The sequence below is a fragment of the Heteronotia binoei genome, chromosome 17 (assembly GCF_032191835.1).
Source record: "Heteronotia binoei isolate CCM8104 ecotype False Entrance Well chromosome 17, APGP_CSIRO_Hbin_v1, whole genome shotgun sequence".
Lineage (NCBI taxonomy): Eukaryota > Metazoa > Chordata > Lepidosauria > Squamata > Gekkonidae > Heteronotia > Heteronotia binoei.
This window is the reverse complement of record NC_083239.1, coordinates 14,498,730-14,519,267: the sequence shown is the minus strand read 5'-3', so window position 1 is coordinate 14,519,267 and position 20,538 is coordinate 14,498,730. Positions and strand designations below refer to the sequence as shown.

The window sequence follows — 20,538 nt, the reverse complement described above, 5'->3', positions numbered from 1 at the left end:
TTTTGTGGTGGAGAGAATTGGCACTGATCATTAATGACATGCACTGGGGAGAAAAAGGATGATTGTATTCCCTTTTTTATACTTGTTGGTTTTGTGATACTCCTCTCCTGTTCCAGCATTGTCGGAGAGGAATAGCTGTTGATCAGTGTTCTACTCAGACCCCTTCACTTTCCATTGTTAAGATAGCTTTAAAGCTCTGACTCTTCATAGTTCACAAGGAATCTGCATTCTTTTTGCATCTTTGTTGTAAGTGAGGATGTCTTAATGCTGCCACCTTTCACAAGCCCTGTTTCTTTTCTGCAAAACAGTTCTGAAAGTGTGAAGCAGAGAAGTGATGTCTTTTACCTCCAGCCGGAGCGTTCATGCGTCCCCAATAGCCCCATGTGGTACTCCACTATGCCAATAGACCCTGGGACTTTGGACATCATGTTAACGCGCATCCTTATGGTCAGGGAGGTACATGAAGAGCTTGCCAAAGTCAAACCGGAGGACTCTGATCCTGAACTTTCAGACTAAAGATGGGAGGAGGAGGTGGCGTTCCCTCTCTTTTTTTGTGGTTTTATTTTTTATTCCTTACCCTTTCCAATAACAACTTGCGAAAGCACCAAACTGTGAAGCCTTTGGGATACATTCTCTGTCTCGTCGCACCAACCAGAAACTTCTCAGGAGGTGCCATGTGAGCCATAATGGAGTGCAAGCTAGAGTCTCAAAGGACAGAAGTACAGCAAGAAGGCGCAAGAAACAGGATTCTAAGTGGCTGGGGTTGGTCCTGAAAAACACACTCGTTAAGATAAAATTTCGTACCTGTTCTCCCCTCCCCACCAGTGGTGCTTGTTTTGGGATAAAAAATGATTATGGATTTTTTTTCCTTAAAAGGAAACCTGTTGTGTATATCCTCTTCCCTGTAACCATGGAAGCAAAGAGAGCTAGAGTCGGTTTTCGGCTGGTTTTTGTGGCCTAGCTGCTGGTGATACATTTGTGGAGTTTACAAAATTTTCCATATGGTGCAAGGCAGAGTGTGATAAAGGTGCAAACCAGTGGAAACGGTGTCTCTTTCTCACACATGTACACACACACACCAGTTCCCTTCCTCCCTCATTATTTTTAAAAACTTGTATCTGTTTAGTAAGGCTGATGTCAGCCAGAAGCTGGAAGGAGGGTGTCCAAGGACTCTGTTGTCACAGGGGAGAACTTGGCGGGGATGCTGCAAAATTCCCTTGCTTTTCAAATGGTGGTTTTGTTGGGCCTTTCACTGGGCAGCTGCTGTGAGCCAAGCCAATTGTTTTATTAGAAGATTGGTAATTCCAGAGTGTATGTATGCAAATGGCTTGCCACCAAATTCCCTCCCCTATGTCGCTCCCCTGCCCATTGTCAAATTCCAAGATGCACAAAAAGGTAGTTCAAGGTGTCCCTTTCTCTCACTGGCAGCTTAGCTCCCCCCTCTATCCTGTCTGAAATTCTTCGTTGATATATATACACTGCTATTTTGGATGGAAAGGCCCTTAATTTTCAGGTCTCTTTTTGTTTGGAAAGAAAAGGATATTTTCTCTCTCTTTCCCCCGTCTATGCTATTTGCCCTCCAAAGACACAGAAAAAAATGTCTGTCTGAAAGAGAATTTTTGATGGCATGTCTGTTACCCTCTCTCTTTCTTTTCTGTTACCTATACTCCTCTCCCCAGGTGGAAATTCCCTCCCTTCATCCCTCACCAGGTTAAATGCATTTCACCGCATTCTCCAAAAAAAGTTTTGGGGTTTTTATGTCTCAGTGATAACATTTAAGTTCAGACTATTTTTAAAAGCAGAGAACTGTATATACCGACAGTTTTGTCCAAGGATCATATTTCTAAAACAGAGTTATGTTTTTCTTAAGAAACAAAACCCTCTGGCTGAAAATCTCAACAGCTCTGAACAAAAATCTCCTTGTGTGTGTGTGTGTTCACGCGTTTGAGGTTTTCTTTTTTAGCAGTAACAAAGGTAACAATAAAAGCAGAAAATTTAGAGTTTTGCCATTGTGTCCTTGGTAGTACTGTTCCTGCTGTAATGAAATTCACTAATGTATTTTTAAATACCGAAAATTGAGTGAAATAAGTTTGTTTTTTGTATCCCCATCCCTGCTCTCAATTTCTGTACAATCTGTCTCCTTCTTCCCACCCCACCCCAATGTTGATAATTTCTGAACACAGATCTCATTTAATTTTATATCCTGAGCTAAAAATAATTTCAAAAAGAGGAAGAAGAATTGAAACTGGGCCATAAACTCTCCAGAAAATGTCCTAGATTTTGAAATTCATTAATTTTTTTCCTAAGTGTTTTTAATGCTAATTTCCCCCCAGCCTTCCCCCTTCCCGTTGTAACTGTATGAATACGTAGCTAAATAGCAAACACACTGTTACTGGTTTTTCACAGGGAATATGGTTTCCTTGAAGTTTAAAACAAAGTCCCTCACAATTTTTTTCTAAACCCAACTTTTTTTTAAACAACAGATACAATCCATTTATTGTACGGCTATTAAAAAAAGAGAAAAATTTTAAAAAATGGTGTCTTGGTTGCATGTAAGTTTGCCCAGAGTCCTTATACTAATCTGTAATTGAGAAAGCCCACAGTAGGTGGGGGATTCCTCAGAAGTGCAGCTATTTATGTCTGTCAGATTGTTTCTTTATTTTTTTTTTCTTAGAAATTGTGTGAATTAATTTTTTTCTTCAGGGAATTAATAAGCAAGGGAAATATCCAAACCATCTTGTTGAATTCTTAAATGGAAAAAAAAAACTTTTTGTGGGTTTTCCCTTGATAGGAGTTAACAGACAGATTCCCGTAGAATAAAGCAGTATATTTGTATATGATGGATGAGTTCAGTTTTCTTTCTGCCTGTAGACCACTGCTTGTTTCCTGTTTACTTGGAGGGGGTGGGGTCTGGTATATTTAAGAAGCTGAGATGAGATTTTTTAAAAAAGGTAAAGATAGTCTCCTGGGCAAATACCAGTCGTTTTCGACTCTAGGGTGATTTCGCATCATGATGTTTTCACAGCAGACTGTTTGCCTTTGCTTTCCCCAGTCATCTACGCTTTTCCCCCAGCAAGCTGGGTACTCATTTTACCGACCTTGGAAGGGTGGAAGGCTGAGTCAACCTTGAGCCAGCTACCTGAGTCCAACTTCCACTGGGATTGAACTCAGGTCGTGAGCAGAGTTTGGACTGCAGTATTGCAGCTTACCACTCTGCGCCACGGCACCCCTGAGATTAGGGCTCCGCTGAATTGAGAAGGGAAGATATGCAGCATTGATTACCGTATGTTGGTATCCCTTTAAAAGTTATTGTGCTAGCCATGCATCCCCCTGGCTGATTGAAATCCCTGACCTCTCACTGGCCTTTCTAGACTCTAGACCAGGGGTCCTCAAACTATGGCCCGCGGGCCAGATGCGGCCCGCTGAGGAAGTTTATGCGGCCCGCCGGGTTATGGCAAAATCAGACCGGAAGTGACATTTGACCTAAACTCGCGTTAGCAACGCACACTTCCGGCACTGGGCTGAGGCGGCGGAGACAGAGTGTGAGGTGATACCGAGGTGAGGTGAGTTCCCAGGCGGGGGTGTGTGGTGTGGGGAAGGGAGAGAGATGCAGAAGACGGAGAACTGACGGCCCGCGGCCTTGTACTGTAACGGCAGTCCGGCCCTCCAACAGTCTGAGGGACAGTGAACTGGCCCCCTATTTAAAAAGTTTGAGGACCCCTGCTCTAGAGCATCAACAAGCAACATAGATAGGGTGGACCTGCTAGACATTGTATGCCTGGATTTCCCAGAAGCAACTGACAACTGACCAATGACACATCCTTTCATAGATTAGTAACTGGTTAAAAAAGAAGCAAGAATAAATGGTCTGGTGTTCATAGTGGAGGGAAGTTGAGCAGCAGGGTCCCTTGGGGATCTCTGTTGGGACTTGTGCACTTTAGCTTATTCATGAGTAACCTGGAACTGGGGGTGAAACCATGAGCCAAATTTGCAAATGATAACCCATTGCCCAGGAAGATGGAAATACAAATAAATTGTTAGGTGCCCTGAAAGGACCTCTCTAATGAGGGTGAATGGGCAAAAATGGGTGAATTCATTAGAAGTGTGCGCAAAGTGATGCATGCTGGGCCAGAAAGAATCTTTGTTAGGTATATATCTGCAGGACAACCTCCTCCACTATATCCCTGAAAAAGTGTTATGCTCTGCGGATAACAACTGATAACAACTGTCCTCAATGAGGGCCGGGCTTTTTTGGTCCTGGCCCCAATCTGGTGGAACTCTCTGCCAGCTGACATCAGGGCTTGCAATTTTGCCGTTTCACAGGGTCTGAAGGTAGAGATGTTTCTCCAGGCCTTCAAGTAAGGACAGCAACAGTTGCCAAGCTGGTATCTCACTTTGCCGGGCTACCCCCCCCCCCCCCCCCACTGAGATGAAACAGTAGAATTCGAAAAGAAGCCATTAGGGAATCCATAAGATGCAACATTTTATTTGGAATGTTTTAAATCAGTGTATTTTTATTGTTGTACATCGCCTGGCCTCATATGGGATGGGGCGATCCATTAAATAATGATTTTTAAAAAAAAAAAAAAACTGGCGAGGTCTGAACAGGCCGTTATATTTTATGCCATACTGGCTCTCATGTCATAGAGGAATGGCGTGTTCTGAAGCCCAGAAGTAATTGCTGAGGAGAGATGGTTGACAGAGAGTTGGATAGTTTACAGCTACCTGGCAATTCCTGTCAAATCTGAAAGATTCCATATACAAATGCTAAGCCTTCAAAAAAATATATCAGCAGCTTTGTAAGGACCCTGTAACCGACTCAGTTCACACTACTAATTTGAGGAACTGATTTGTGTTGAGTGGCAGACTCTTGCTTCTCCTTCCCATGGGGGGGGGGGCAAGTTTAGCCTGACAGTGCACCACTGAAACTGCAGATAGTATTTGGTAAATGACAGTCTGGTATGAGAGAGATTTGGATTCAGATCCCTTCTTGAGCAATTAGCTGTCTTGGGCCAGATTCCACATGGCTGTTTCAGAGTTTCTGCCTGCAAAGCTAATACATCTGCAAAGCAAGGTTCAAACAGCTGCTATAGCTAACACTACATACAGAAGTGAGCATGGCCTGGTGGTAGATCATGTACTTGGCATGCAGAAGGCCCCAAGTACAATCCTTGGCATCTCCAGTTAACAAGATGAGGTGGGTGATGTGAAGGACCTCAAGCTAAGACCCTGGAGAGCTGCTGCCAGAGTAGGCAGACTTGACCTGGATAGATTAGTGGTCTGGCTGTCTCCACATAAGGCAGCTTCGTGGGTATAGCCATTCCTGTTTCTAACCAGATTCAGTGGTGGTATGCCTATAAGGGATCCCCAGAAATGCACAATACAAGATGGCTGCCTTTTTAGGGAAGGAGCCCAATTTCAAGGCTGGACTCCTTGGAAGATCTTACCTGGAGCTGTAGCTAAGAAAGCATCAAGAATCCAAATGTAATGGCTGACATGCTTGGGGGTGAAATGTGCTCAAAGGCGTACATTGGTTGCCAGAGAGATGCAAGATGACTCGTTCTACAGCAAAGCCAGCGACGTCATAAAGGATATATTTAGTTGGCTTTCAAGCAGCCCACATAACAAAAATTGAAGTGCCTCAGCATGTCTGCACTTTATCATTCAGAATGATGTCAGACAGTGCTGGGTTTTTAAATGGCTCAGCACAGAATCTGTGTGCCAGGTGCTGGGTTGAATCCAGGGATCTATTCTGTGAATGGTGGCACTCCTGGGGCAAAGTGCCATACCTTGCTGCAAGGGTAAAGTAGTGATTCAGCTTCCATCATCATTCCCAAAAAAGGGGGGTTGGGCTGTATTTTCCATTCATTCCTGCTGAGAGACTTCTTCAGCTAACTTTTGTGGAATGTGCTTCAATTCCTTAGCAGCCACAGCTTCTGCCACCAGCGTACTTAACAGAATGCCTTCCATAAAAGGAGGGGAGTTCTAATGCCTAGCTCACTTCTGCTGGGTACAATGTAGAGGTGAATTGGTGGAAAAAAACAGACTAGGTTCCTTTAAAGTTCTAAGGGCCAAAAATTGGCTCACAGAAGAAAAACCCAAGCAGAAAGAACAATGCAGAACAGATTTCCTGAGGAACATATTCTCGTTACTAGGTAGCCCTTCTTCTGAGGAAACGGTCTCTCCACAGGAGATGTCCAAGTAGGATGGAGGTGTACTTGGCTGCTTCCTGCCCTCCCTCTGGAGTCTCTCGGGTCTTAGCTTGAAGTCCTTTGCATTACCCACCTCATCCTGTTAAGTGGAAATGCAAAGGATTGAACCTGGGACTTTCTGCATGTCAAGCACATTATCTACCACTAGGCCTGCTCACTCATGTGCAGTGATACCTCCCTTGATAACTGGAAGTTGGAGTTGGGTGGTTGTCCATATGGAGAAATCAGAGGGCATTTGACATTCATTAAGCCCCCAAATGGACATTTCCAGTGGCCTTAACGGTGCTTTGTTACCTGTCTTAAGGTACATTGCTCCCACCTCCTAATATATATATATATATATATATATAGCAGCAAAGCAGGGCCTCACAATCTTTCTGACTTGTTTTTTTTAAAAAAAGTCTTAATAGCATGTCCAAATAAAAACCTCTCATGCAAGGTCCTCTTTACTTGGGGGGGGGGGGGTGTCTCCCAGTTTTTCCAGAGTAGCACAAAACTATTAAATCTGTCCCAAAAGAAAGCAACATATGAGCTCAGTCTGCTCCAGCATCAGAAGAGCCATGCTGGATCAGACTGAAGGCCCATTTAGTCCAACATTCTGTTCACACAGTGGCCAACCAGCTACCTCGAGGAAGCCCATGAACAGGAAGACTGCTACATCTTTATCCTGCTTGTGTTCCAGGGAAAAAAGCCCCTATTTATGGTTGACTGATTTAAAGAGGCATACTTCTCTGGTACTGGAGGGAGCAGGTACCAATCATAATTAACCATTGATAGCACATTCCTCCATGAGTTTGTCGTCTCCCCCTTCCAAGTTGACATCCATGGCCACATCCGTTGGCAGCAAATGCCACAAATTAAGTACATGTTATGTGAAGAGAAGTACTTTGTCTGTCCCAAATCCCTCACCCTTCAGCTTCTGTGGATGGCCCGGGATCCAGGTCTGAATCCTCACTTTGCCATGAAAACTTGCTCGTGATGTTCAGTCACACTCAGCCTCCCTACCTCATAGGGTTGTTGTGATAAAATGGAGCGGAGGAGAATGGTGTAAACTGCTTTGGGTCCCCATTGGGGAGAAAGGCAGGGCATACAAATGAAGTCAATACATAACAGTTCTCATCAAAGCTTTATTGAGTTTTGTATAGCAGAATCAGTGGAGTGCACTGAGTGGACTTGAGCAGAGCTAGCAAGGAGGATTCAGCTATGGTCTTACAAGAGGGCACAGAGAACTGCTCCTTTTGCATCCTTCATTTTGGAATGGCACCCAGCAATGCTCCTCCAGCTGTTATTGCAGCTTTTGCAGCGACCGGCAGACCTGCTGCACCTGGAAAGATCAAGGGACACCATTACCATAATCTCTTGATCCCTGACGATGCAAAATAGTTACTAACTCTGGCTTCGAAAATTCCCGGAGATTTGGGGGCAGTGACTGGAGATGGCAACATTTAGGGAGGGAACGGGCCTCCGTAGGGATGTGATGCTATGAAGTCCACCATCCACAGCAGCCATTTTCCCCAGAGGAATTAATCTCTGTAGTGTGGGGATCAATCATAATTTCAGGATAACTCCAGGCCCCACCTGGAGGTGGACAATCTTTGTGCCCACTAATAGGCTTTCTGATGCCCACTGATTGCTTTGCTGAAGACACCATCTCTTCCTCAAAGCAAGGAGCCTCTCCTGGCTTTTCTCCACCTCCCCATAGCAGAAGGCACTCTAGAAGGGCTTAGAAGATCTTTGGGTCTACAAGGATGGTGCCCATTCAGAAAGGTGCCTTCATCATAGGAAAATGCTTGGTTTGCAAATTCCTAGTGTTTGAGGAAACATAGCAGTAGTTTGTGATTGGACTCAACTCCCCCCCTCCCCCCAACACCAATTTGTGACTGACACCTGCTCTGTTCCCAAAATTGTAAATGTGCAAACACGCTCAACCCCTTCTGGCATGCAGGTCTTCAGAGGCCCAATCCCCACCTCCTCAAGAGAAGCATGCATACCAATTGACTGCAAGGTGGCCACAGCACTCCCAGCAGCCACTCCTCCACCATTGGCGATGGCAGCTGCCGACATCATCTTTGCAGCTGCAGATCCAGCCGCAATTCCTGCTCCTGTGAAACCCAGGACTCCAACTGCGACAGGGATCCCCACGGTGGCAATCACTGCATTGTAAGAACTGCCAGATTAGCTTGTGCTTCACCACAGCAACCTCAAAAAATCAGTCCTTATGATACCGTCCCTTAGAAAGGTTGTATTAGCCTGCTAGCCCAGACCTGAATGGCCCAAGCTAGCCCAGTCTCATCAGAAGCTGTGTAGTGCAGGTCCTGGTTAGTATTTGGATGGGAGACTACAAGGAATTCAAGGTTTGCTACAGAGGCAGGCAATGGCAAACCACCTCTGTTGTCTTTAGAGTGGGGTGCCAAACATGCAGCCCATGGGCCGGAACTGGCCCTTGCAGGGCTAGAATCCATCCTGCAAGCAATTGTCTCTCTCCTGCTTCATTCAGCCAGGCTGCTGCTACGTAGCCAAGCTTGTCTTCCCTTCAGTGGCCGATATCTCTACTTCTTTCGGGGAAGAAGAGAGGGGGAAGGAAAGAGAGCGCACAACCGTGCACCACAGAAATGCTTCTTCAAAATTTCTCTGGCTTCGTCATATGGGGTGGCTGCTGTGACTGAGATATCTTTTTCCTCCTTTGGAGATGAAAGGAAGGAAAGAGAGAGCATGCATTCATGCACCACATAAAAGCTTTCTCAATCACTCTCTCCTGCTTCATCCTCTGGAACTGCTGCTGTGTCTCCAAGCTTCTCTTCCCTCCATTGGCTGAGATCTGCTCCTTTGAGGGGGGAAGAAAGGGGGAAGGAAAGACGGAGCATGCGAGAGAAAGGCACCTGTAGGACCACCAAAGCTTCATTCCAGGTATAAGCTTTTGTGTACATGCAGTTCTTCAGAGGGAGGGAGGTTCTTTGGACAAGCATAATTTACATTATTCCCCAGCGCTGCTGTTTACTTGAGTCCTGATCACACACACACACATTAGAAAAGGAAGGGGGTCAGGAAAGAGGTGCATCTGGGATAATGGGTATTAAAGCTGCCCTGAGCCTGCTTCAGCGGGATATAAATCAAAGAAAGAAAGAAAGATTACTTTGGCTTATTCTGAAAAGGTTCTTTTAAAATATTTCCTTGAGCCTATCTGGGATTTTATTTTCTTTCAAAAAGACCCTGATTAGGTATTACAACACTGGAAGTAGATGACTTTTTGTTGTTGTTCAGTCACACAGTTGAGTCTGACTCTTTGTGACCCCATGGACCAAGTCACACCAGGCCCTCCTGTCTTCCACCATCCTCCGAAGTCTGCTCAAATTCGTGTTAGTTACATCCGTGATGCTGTCCAGCCATCTCATCTTTTGCCGTCCCCTTCTTTTGCCTCTTGTCTCTCCCAGCATCAGGATCTTCTCCAGTGCTCCCTTCTCATTTGGTGGCCAAAGTATTTGAAATTCAGCATCTGACCTTCCAGGGAACAGTCAGGGTTGATTTCCCTTAGGACTGACTGATTTGATCTTGCAGTTAAAGGGACTCTCAAGATTCTTCTCCAGCACTAAGTATTTAAAAATACATTTATGGTTCCAGTTTAACATGTGGTCTCCCTCTCTTCCCTCCCACATCAGTGGCTGCCTTTCTTCACATTAACAGCCCCACCACCACCACCCTTTAACTGTTTCATTATCATCACCAGCACTGAGTGGATTTTGTCCAGTCTGAAACCCACACATTATTTCACTTGGAGAGATCCCCCTTTCCAGTTCTAAAAAATGAAAAAAGGAAAGAAAAAAAGGAACCTAACAGCACAGCTTGCAGTCTTTACTAATGGAAGGGAACAAGTGTTAACGACTAACTAGAATGTGAGTCCATTTCTCCTATCTTGGAGAGTGAAGTGATTTCAGACACCCTTGGTGTGTTCACACTACACTAAATAATACGTTTTACATGCAGATTTTTGCTATTCTTAACAGTAAAATCTGGATGTAAAACACATTACATAGTGTAGTGTGAATGCACCACAAATGACAATAGCAGGCATTGGTGAGAGATGAAACCTAGGTCTCAATTCAATCCAGGAGGATGCTTTGTCTCAGGCTTCATTATCAGTTGCAATTCAGCAGTCTCTAGTCTCCCTTTGAAATTCCATTGTAAAAGAACTCTTAGGTCAGCAACTGAATGTCCTGAAAGGTTACAATGTTTCCCCACTGGTTTTTGAATGCTGTGGTTTCTAGCAGCAGTAAGAAAGAGTAAGAATCCAGTAGCACCTTGAAGACTAACAACATTTGTGGCAGGGGAAGCACTCGCGTGAGTCACTGCTTACATTTTCTGACATGTCCATTTATTTGTTGCATTCTCCTGGACTGAAACCTCCTGGAGCAAACTGAGACCTAAGTTTCTTGTCTCATTCGCAGTGCTGATATCTCCATGCCTATTACCCCTGTGCATATCACACCTAATCCAATGAAGCCTGCTATTGCCATTCAGCATCTGAAATCATTTTATATAGTTTATATCTCCGGTACCTTGTGTTACATGTTATGGCACACATGGCCAGGCCAGACATAGTGGCATTTATGTTAGATCCAGCCCTCATAAGAAATGAGTTTGATACTTCTGCCCTACAGTGTTGACATAAATCAGCTGTGAGTTGACAGCATGTTTCACCACCCACCACTAATTGCTCATTGGTCATTGGCCACCTACAAATAAACAGCCACTAATATTTAGAAAGCTTCGCTGCCTGCTTGGTAGGACCCAGGCAACCACTGGCTTCCAAACTTGCACCGTAGACTAGTTCCTCACTGGTGAATGCCTCATCCCCAGCCTCTCAGTGGCCTTCTTTCCAAACTTTTTTTTAAAAATTCCTTTGTCATTTGAAAGCAGAACAGGTACTAAGAACCTAAAGTTTCTTAAATGCATCATTACTAAGTTAAATTGTGCCGTGGAGTGGCAAGAGGTGAGCAGAGGTGGTTTGCCATGACCTTCTGCTGCAGGGTCTTCCTTGGTGGTCTCACATCCAAAAACTGGAGTAAGAAACCTAAAAGGTTAATATGCAATTAAAGGGCCGGACATTAAAAACAAAGTGTAAAAAAAATCATAACTCAGCATACATGTATTTATTGTTGAAAGCTAAAACCATTTAAGGGCCCATCAAAAGCCTCTATCCTATGTAAAAGCATAAAACCTCAATGGGAACCCACTCAACTTGACCTGGAGTACCCATCCAAGCAATGACCCCTCTTAGCTTCTGATAACTAATGAGATAAGATGGAGGGGGAAAAGGTAAAGGAAGTCCCCTGTGCAAGCACCAGTCATTTCTGACTCCGGGGTGACATCGCTTTCACAATGTTTTCATGGCAAACTTTTTACGGGGTAGTTTGCCATTGCCTTCCCCAGTCATCTACACTTTCCCCTCAGCAAGCTGGGTATTCATTTTACCGACCTTGGAAGGATGGAAGGCTGAGTCAACCTTGAGCTGGCTACCTGAACCCAGCTTCTGCTGTGATCAGGTCGTAAGCAGAGCTTAGGACTGCAGTACTGCAGCTTTACTGCAACCCTATTATATTATTGGTAGTAGTTAAAAAAAAACCAGACTGATCAGTGCAGGCATAATCCAGAAAAAATCTCTAGCTAGAAATCTATTTTGTAGTAATGTTACAGAATAACGGCTAATATGAACATATGAAGCTGCCTTATACTGAATCAGACCCTTGGTCCATCAAAGTCAGTATTGTCTTCTCAGACTGGCAGCGGCTCTCCAGGGTCTCAAGCTGAGGTTTTTCACACCTATTTGCCTGGACCCTTTTTTGGAGATGCCGGGGATTGAACTTGGGACCTTCTGCTTCCCAAGCAGATGCTCTACCACTGAGCCACCGTCCCTCCCCCAATTGACTGGAAACTTACCTAGGCCAGCTGCAGCCCCAAGACCAATTTTGGCTAAGGAAAGAAAGATGTGTGTTAATAAATGGATCACATGTGAAGCACTTGGAATCTGAGCTGGCAAGACAAAAGCACTTATCCCAAGCAAGCTAAAAGCCCAGTTTCTCTAAAACACTTAGCAACTAAGCCAGCCACACTTTTTATTATTTATATTTTTCTATTATTAAACTTTACTGAAGATACAGCATAGACATTTACAGCTGTCAGCAGTGACTAATTTCTGAGAACACTTTCCTGGAAGTTAGCTCCATCAAACAATGGGACAGACTTTTGAGTGGACCTACTTAGGATGACTCTCCAAGAGGTCTATTAAGCCGGTTTACCTGGGTCTATTCAGTGAGGTTTACTCCTGGAAAGGGTTCTTAGGATTGCACTGTCAAGGGTAGTCATGCTAGGACTTATTGAACAACAGGATGCTAGAGATTCCAGGTTATCAGTGAAGTTAGACCATTTGCTCAGAAGTTAGGTGTGCAGAAGATACTCATATCTGTATAAGGAGTAGTTAGGCTGCAGTAACATCTTTCTTAAAATTACTCATAGGAGAAGAAGAGTGTGTCTCCCCACCCCACACACCCAGCTGCTTTATCAGATCATTGGTCTATCAAACCCTGAGTCTTTCACATCCCTTACTCCTGATATCTTAACTGAAGATGCCCGGGATTGGACTTGGTATGCCAAGCAGATGCTCTAGAGCAGGGGTGGCCAACGATAGCTCTTCAGATATTTTTTTTGCCTACAACTCCCATCAGCCCCAGCCAGCATGGCCAATAGCTGGGGCTGATGGAAGTTGTAGGCAAAAAACCATCTGGAGAGCTATCGTTGGCCACCCCTGCTCTAGAACTAAGCCATGGCCTTTTCCCTCTGCAGAATGGAGTTCTTGTATTAGTTCAATTTCTTAAGGAAGAGGGAGGGAAAACAACGTTCCAGGGTTCCCCAATCTTGCTTCTTGCTATGACCCATAGATGTGGGGGAATCCTAGAGGCATCATTATGGCATTGCCTAGAACTCAAGGGTCCTAAAAGAGGCAAACAGGACTGGCTACCTTGTCATTTCAAAGTAGATCTTCCCCTGTGGTTCCATGGGAAAAAATATGCACACATTTTTTTTTACATGAAGCATGCCTCCAGTTTTAATCAAGGAAAAAACAAGTGTTATGAACCATTGGGAAACACAGCTGTGGGCCCACAAGAAGGTACAAACTGGCATTCTTACGCAGCATTGCTTCTTCTGCCGTACAAGACTGTCAGTCAGCTATGTGTTGTGCGTGCCACTGAGTTGAATGACCTGCACAGAGATATCAGATACATGGTTAGACTAATCCAGGAGGAAAACTGGGCCTACAGTCATACCCAGGGCTCACTTTGTAGCAGAAGCTCCTTTGCATATTAATCTACACACCCCTGATGTACCCAGTCCTCCAGTAGGCCCTGTAAGAAGAGCCTTGTAAGCTCCAGGACGATTGGCTACGTTAGGGGTGTGGCAAAGCAGCTCCTGCTACAAAGTGAGCCCTGGCCACACCCACAATTCCCTGCTTTAATTACTCTGCCCACCATTGCTAAGGGGCAGCCACATTCCAGAGCCATCCTATGCAGAGTTATTCACCGTTGATTTCACTGGGCTTAGGCAGAAGTAACTACAGGAGTGGACTATTTGTTGCAGAAAATCCAAAAGGCATCATTTAGCATCTTAAAGTGTAACAGATTTATATTGGTTATAAGTTTCAGAGGGTAGCTGCATTGGTCTGTGGTAGGACAGCTAGATTCAGGTCCAGTAATACCTTGGAGACCAACAAGTATAAGCTTTTGGCAGTCCAAGTTCCCTCTGAAAGCTCCCAGTCCAAATCTGGCCCTTGCAGACTCCAGGAATTTAATTCCCAGCAGGATCAGCGGTCATCTGATGGTAGCCCCATTCACATGTTACATCCTGCTTGTATATCCAAAGATTTGTAAGATTGTAAGTTTGTATGAAAGCGACAAAGTGCATCCACTATACAAATAAAACTGGGACCAGCACAAGGATAAATGGATGGTTTCTATCACATGTGAAACTTTACATTTGTTGAAAGATAACATGAGAATTACTCAACACATGTGCAATGAAAAATCAAGTGTACACTGTATGCAGATTGTACATGCATTCAGTGTAACTTGTGAATAGGGCTGGCAGAATGATGTGATGGTTCCCCCATCTTGACTTGTGTGGGGAAAACATCACCTCTAGACAGGTCCAGATTGAGACCTTCAGAGGCCCTAGGCTCTGAAAAAGATTATGGTATAATTAAAAATACGTGATTCAAAATTAAAACAATATGAAACTAAAATTTTATTTTTTGAAATGACACAAAACTTGCATGTATTCTGAATTTAAGGTAGCTTCTTGAACCTGGACCTTCTACAAGGCCACTGAGCCACAATATGTCGGGACAGCCTGGATTCACTTTCCGTACTGTGTATGGGAGTGGACATGCTTTGTTGAGCCAGCCTCAATGAACTTACCCAGAATGCTGCAATCAGAAAATCTGGAATGGAGGATCTGATTTCACTTACCATGAATCTTCCATCTTGGTGATCTAGGAGTGGGGCAATCACTTCCTCTTGAGGGCAGGCTTGAAGAACACAGAGATGATGTTTTATCTTTATGTCAAGGAGGTTGGCAGTTGTTGTTTATATACAACTGATACTACCTTTCACATTGACTCTGTTCTGTCATGTAATGTTCTTCCTTAAATATGTCAAGGTTCTTCTACTTTGGGGAATATTCTTACCTCTTTTGGTCTGATATTCCCTAAGTGTTTGTAAAGGGAGAGACACAGCTTGGTGATGACTAGAGTGGTTCCAGGGAAGAAGGCCACTCCCCCTCTTGGATTGATTTAAAGGAGCTGACCCTGTTTTAGAAGAAGGGGCTTCCCAGAGGTAATTGGTACTCCTGGACCTCCAAGAAGGAAGATTCATGGTAAGTGAAATCAAGTCTCCTGTTCTAGATTTTCTGATTGCAACATTCTGGATAAGTTCATTGAAGATGAGTCAACCACGCATGTCCACTCCCATGCACAGTACGGAAAGTGAATCCAGGCTGTCCCGACATATTTTGGCTCAGCTGCCTGCAGAAGGTCCAGGTTCAATCCCTGGCATTTCCAGCTAAAATGATCAGGTAGTAGATGATAGAAAAGACCAGGGCTTTTTTTTTAGCAGGAATGCAGTTCCAACTGGCTTGGCATCAGGAGATGTGACCTAATATGCAAATGAGTCCCTGCTGGGCTTTTTCTACAACAAAGCCCTATATGAAACAATGGTGACATCAGGGGGCTTTTTCTACCAAAAAAGCCCTTGAAAAGACTCTGGAAAGCTACAGCCAGTAGATAATACTGACCTGGATGGACTAAGGGTCTAATTCAGTATAAGGCAGTTCACCAGGCATTCTTTGCTGTTTTCTCAGGGTTTTTCAATTATTTTCAGCTGAGAAAAGGAGCATTTGGCAGAGCAGCTGGTAATCATCAGTGTTAGAAAAATATATTGTCCGATCCATTCGAAAATAGAAATTATATTCTTTCGTTATTGTGTCATAAAGTTCAATGTGACTAGATTTCGTATTTCCTTTTCCATTAAACTTTGCCCACATATAACAGTGGAACAGCTGTAGATCTCCACGGAGATTCATGTTCAAGTCTACAGGGTATGAGTCACCTGGCTTTTGTGAACCTTGTGAATATTGTTTATCAGATAAGTCTGTATATCATTTAGAAAAGAAAATCTACCTGCTACTTCTTTGCACCCCTCTCTTCTTGATGCGAGCTTTAAGTGTAAGTAACAGCATAGTAAGTAGACCTGCAAAACGTGTCTCTAAGATTCAGAGCTGTTTCTGGTGCGCGGCCGTCCATTTGCCTGCTTTTTCCTGATTTGCTTGCGAGACTGGGCTTTTGTGCATCAGGCAAGATATCTTTTGCTATGTGTTCAGATCTTTCAAAATCATTCCTCAAAGCACGTAAGTGTTCTGCTAATGACTGAGAGAGGAATCTGCTCATGTTTTCAGGCCTATTTCATGAGGAGTTTTGACTCAAGTGGGGAAAGTGCTATAAAATTTCATTCCACATGATCAACATGAATGCAAACCATAGTTCTTCTTGTTAGCAATTTTTGCCTCCTGTATAGTCTCTCCCCTTGGGGATTGGTCTCTAGCTGTACTCTCTAATGTGCCCATAGTCTTTGAGTAGGACTCCAGAATGGCACTAGTTGTCACTGCACATTCTCATAAATGCCACTGCACATGCTCCTCTGTGAATATTAGAAAGAGATCTCAATTGCCGATATGTTTTAAGAACTGCAGATTGGTATGCTGAGACAGAAAAAAAATGTATAAAGTAACTTGACTATTGAGAAAAAAACGTATTGCCACTGGACAAAAAAATCAACAGTGCTGGCTCTGACCTGGATAGCTCAGGCAAACCTGACCTTCTCTGGTCTGGGAAGCTAAACAGGACTGACCCTGGCAGTGTTTGGGTGGGAGACCTCCTTGGAATACCAGGAGGCGGAGGCAAGCTGTATCAAGCCACCCATCTGGACAACCTCCATGCCTCAGTAGGGGTCACCAGAAGTCCCCATGCCTTCCAGGCATGCACACACACAGAATACAAAAAATCCCCACCACCAATCAGCAGTGCTGCAACTGACAAGAAGAGATTGGATTTACACCCAGCCCTCCACTACCCAAAGGAGTCTCAGAGCATCTTACAATCTCTTTCCCCTCCCCACAACAGACACCCTGTGAGGTAGGTGGAGCTGAAAGAGCTCTGAAAGAGAGATTGCTCTTGAGAGGAACAGCTTTGAAAGAGAACTTGTGACTAACTTAAGGTCACATCAGCAGGTGCATGTGAAGGAGAGAGGAATCAAACCTGATCCTCCCAGTTAAGAGTCTGCACACTTCACCACTACACCAAACTGGCAGTATAGCACATGGTATACATATGACATATTAGTTCTGTTTGAAAACCTTTCACATTATTGACAATGGCCTGACCTGTTGGCAGTGTTGTCATGAATCTAGTGTGGAGCTCAGCACAGATAATGCAGTTCTTGAACTACCTTTTCTTCACCCAGTGTGGCTTTTCAAATTGAGGGATGTTATAAATTCAACTGGTTTTCCCAAGACGGGTAACCCTGTTAGTCTGTCAGTAGCAGTAGAAAAGACCAGCAGCACTTTAAAAACTAACAAAAATTGTGGCAGGGTATTGTATGAGCTTTCTTAAGCCACTGCTCGATTCAGAAGTGAGCATTGACTTGCGCTTTTCAACCGGTTCTGTTCAACTGGTTTTCTATCTGTGGGAGACAGGTAGCTTACTACAATAATCAGTGAAAGATCAGGTACAAGCTGACTGATAAATGGAAATGCTCGGCAATATTTCATTTACAATAGCCGAATGTCACTCATTAAATCAATGAGACCATTAAATACTATCTTGGAAAGATTTGCAGGGCTGCGATTTAACAAAAGCTTTCCCAAGAAGGCAATGTTAGTAGAGTCCCGATTACGACAAGATCTGTTTTGGTTACATGAAATCAAAACCAAGGAATGGCACAGTGGCTGGTTCCAAGGAAACTTGAGCCTAAAGACCAACTCGGCAAAACTGCCCATCTGTAGAGCTGACAACCTCCAGGTAGAAAGACCTGGAAAAATGAGAGCTGAGTTCCAGCCTTCAGAGATCATTTCTCCTGAAGAAGATGACTCCATGAACGTTCCCCTCTAGGGTTGCCAAGTCCAATTTAAGAAATATCTTGTGACTTTGGGGGTGGAGCCAGGAGACTTTGGGGGTGGAGCCAGGAGACATTAGGGGTGGAGCCAAGATCAAGGCTGTGACAAGCATAATTGAACTCCAAAGGGAGTTCTGGCCACCTTTTCAATTCCTTCCTTCCATAGGAAATAATGAAGGCTAGGGGCACCTCCTTTTGGGGCTCATAGAATTGGACCCCCTGGTCCAATCGTTTTGAAACTTGGGGGATATTTTGGGGAGAGGCACTACCTCAAAAAACACCCCCCCCCCAGAGCCCCAGATACCCGCAGATCAAGTCTCCATTATTTTCTATGGGAATAAATCTCCATAGGGAATAACAGAGTTCTCAGCAGACATTCCCCTCCCCTCCCCCTGCTTTCTGACGACCCTGAAGGGGGGGGGAGGGCCTCCAAACCGGGGGATCCCCTGCCCCCACCTGGGGATTGGCAACCCTATTGCCCTCCCTTTCCTTCGGCTGCCCGCGGCGCTTCCCACGAGCGAAAGGAAGAGATGCAGAGGACATCCCGACAGCTCTCGCAGCTTGCAAGCCAGTGTCAGCCGAGAATCCCCGCTCCGCGTACCCGCGCAGCCCCCTAGAGGTATCAAAAGCGGGGCGCGGGGCTCAACAGCTTGGACGACTGCTCAGGTCGCCCCTCCATCCCCTCCCCTTGGCATGCACCCTCTGGGTCTCTTCGCTACCGGACAACGCGCCTTACCTTCCCCTGAGCAGCAGCTTCTGCGGTCGCCGCGGCCGGGCAGGGCGGAAAGGTGGGAAGTCCCAACCAGTAGCCTCAGCCAATGGGACGCAGAGGTTGCCGGCGTCACACCTCCCACCCTGGAAGACCACAGCCCTCCCGCTGCAAAGTTTCGTTTCTCTGGGTCTGTCGCAGGAAGGTGTGGCCAGCGATGGAAGGCGGCGGCGGCGGCGGCATCCTCACTGCATTTCCCAGGAACCCCAGGGCTGGGCGATGTGCGGCGCAGCAAAAAGGAAGAGGCTCCATTCCGAAGGCTGAGGCTTTCCCACCAGGAGACCACCCTGCCAGCATGGATTTGGTGGGCCAACTACGGAGCAGGCTGGCCTGAGTGACCGCTTGGGGGGCGGCATAACGAGGGAGGTGCCACTAAGACAGGAGGTCTCCTGGGCTGCTGGCTAGGGTGGCCAAGTCCAGCCTGTGAAATTCCCCGGGAGTTGTGGGGGGTGCCTGTGGAGGGGGAAATCTCATGCAAAGTCCGCCGTATACCACCGGGTCCGCCCTCCGCTCCGAAGCTGTCATTTTCCGCAGGGAAATTGAGCTCTGTGATCTGGGAATGGGTTATAACTATGGGAGAAGGCCAAGACCCACTTGGAAGTTGGCTGCGACCAAGTCAGCCCAGGAGGTAAAGGCTTGCCCGTAAGTTGCTTCAGGTTTAGCCCCCCTCACCCCCAATCCAGATGTTGCTGGGGCTTATCCCCATGGTTACTGATCTGCCCAGCTACAACCATGCAGGAGCATCAGCGGTCCCCTGACAATTATTGGCCCCCTTTAGACCCATAGCCAAGAACAGGCAGTTTTCTACTCTGCATCAGGAATAGTCCTTGCAGGATGTGTTGCCTCGGAGGAAAGGCCCCGATTGCACTGGAGTCAGCCTTCATTGTGGCATGTAAGGGGAACTTCTAAGTGAACAGGCAAGGGCCATTTTGTATTGAAAGAGGATCGTCCCCTCCCTTTCTGGCTTTTGGTATGAGAGAAATTAACTGTTCTTGGAAAGATTTACTTAACTTATACACCACTTTTCTCCCCAGTGGGGACTCCCAAGTGGCTTACAATATTCTCCCCTGTGAGGTAGGTTAGGCTGAGAAAGAGTGTGTGACTGGCCCAAGGTCACGCAGTGAATTTCCATGGTGAAGTGGAGATGAGATTCTGGGTGCAATCACATGGAAGATTTGGCCCAGCCTAACCATGCTTCCCAGCCCGATTTTATGTGCACAACCAAATGTGCACATCTGCTCTCTCAAGTCCCACCCACACCTACTTCATTTTATGATGGGCGGGGACTGGATCAGTAGCAAACCTCTAAAACATCTGTAGGGCACATTTCCCAGCTGTCTGAATGGCTGGGTGTAGGAAGCACCTACCCCACATGTGCATGAGTAATCTGAATGCTCCACTTGCATGTGTTCAGCCTGTGCTTGTCCTGGCAGCAGCGAGCGGGCTGTGTGAATGTTGGGGCACAGATCAAGAGAACCAGCTTTTTCAGTTCTGGGATATTGCAGTGCCAAATCTCTTGTATGATCCCACCCTCTGGGTCTCTCAGATCCAAGTCTGATACTCTGTCCTCTATGCCACATGGTTATGCAGATACATGTAACATTTTTGTAAATTTTCATGGTAGTGATGATACATACTTTGCACTTATGGATACTATGTCAAGTCGGCTGAATTCAATAACGAGTCTCTTGGTGAAACAGAGTAACAAGTTTATTGTAAACAGAACTAGAGACCATGGCAGAGATTGAAGGACTGAAATACATAGGCACTAAACCAGCATTTAAGGTATGGATCAAAGGAATTCCTACGGTGGGGGTAATCTATGCAACACATTTTCGCACTA

General features: G+C 45.3%; 2 protein-coding genes across 6 annotated transcripts in view; one reads left to right on the top strand and one right to left on the bottom strand.

Moving 5' to 3' along the window:
* ZMYM4 (zinc finger MYM-type containing 4) overlaps positions 1 to 2,840 on the top strand; it is a 64,755-nt gene extending 61,915 nt beyond the window's left edge. For all 4 annotated transcript variants that reach the window (XM_060258646.1, XM_060258649.1, XM_060258647.1 and 1 more), the window contains exon 29: positions 309 to 2,840. In XM_060258646.1, coding sequence (XP_060114629.1) covers positions 309 to 516 — 208 coding nt within the window. In that variant the 3' untranslated portion in view covers positions 517 to 2,840. The remainder of the gene's footprint in view (positions 1 to 308) is intronic.
* Positions 2,841 to 7,325: 4,485 nt separating this feature from the next.
* LOC132586189 (interferon alpha-inducible protein 27-like protein 2A) lies at positions 7,326 to 18,870 on the bottom strand. Of its 2 annotated transcripts, XM_060258173.1 has the most exons (6): positions 18,663 to 18,844; positions 14,729 to 14,787; positions 13,395 to 13,466; positions 12,147 to 12,179; positions 8,204 to 8,365; positions 7,326 to 7,536 (listed from the first exon to the last, which is right to left on the bottom strand). In XM_060258173.1, exons 3-6 carry the CDS (start codon positions 13,399 to 13,401, stop codon positions 7,460 to 7,462), a joined length of 279 nt encoding a protein of 92 aa, XP_060114156.1. In that variant the 5' UTR covers positions 13,402 to 13,466; positions 14,729 to 14,787; positions 18,663 to 18,844; the 3' UTR covers positions 7,326 to 7,459. The 2 variants fall into 2 exon arrangements, with proteins under 2 accessions (XP_060114156.1, XP_060114155.1); XM_060258172.1 differs by lacking the exon at positions 14,729 to 14,787 and having other exon boundaries at positions 18,663 to 18,870.
* Between the last annotated feature and the right edge of the window lie 1,668 nt (positions 18,871 to 20,538).

Coding starts and splice junctions, on each gene's coding strand:
- LOC132586189 (XM_060258172.1), bottom strand. Junction 8,366..12,146: donor TGGGGCTGCAGCTGGCCTAG/GTAAGTTTCCAG, acceptor CTTACAATGCAG/TGATTGCCACCGTGGGGATC. Junction 7,537..8,203: donor GGCCACCTTGCAGTCAATTG/GTATGCATGCTT, acceptor TGATCTTTCCAG/GTGCAGCAGGTCTGCCGGTC.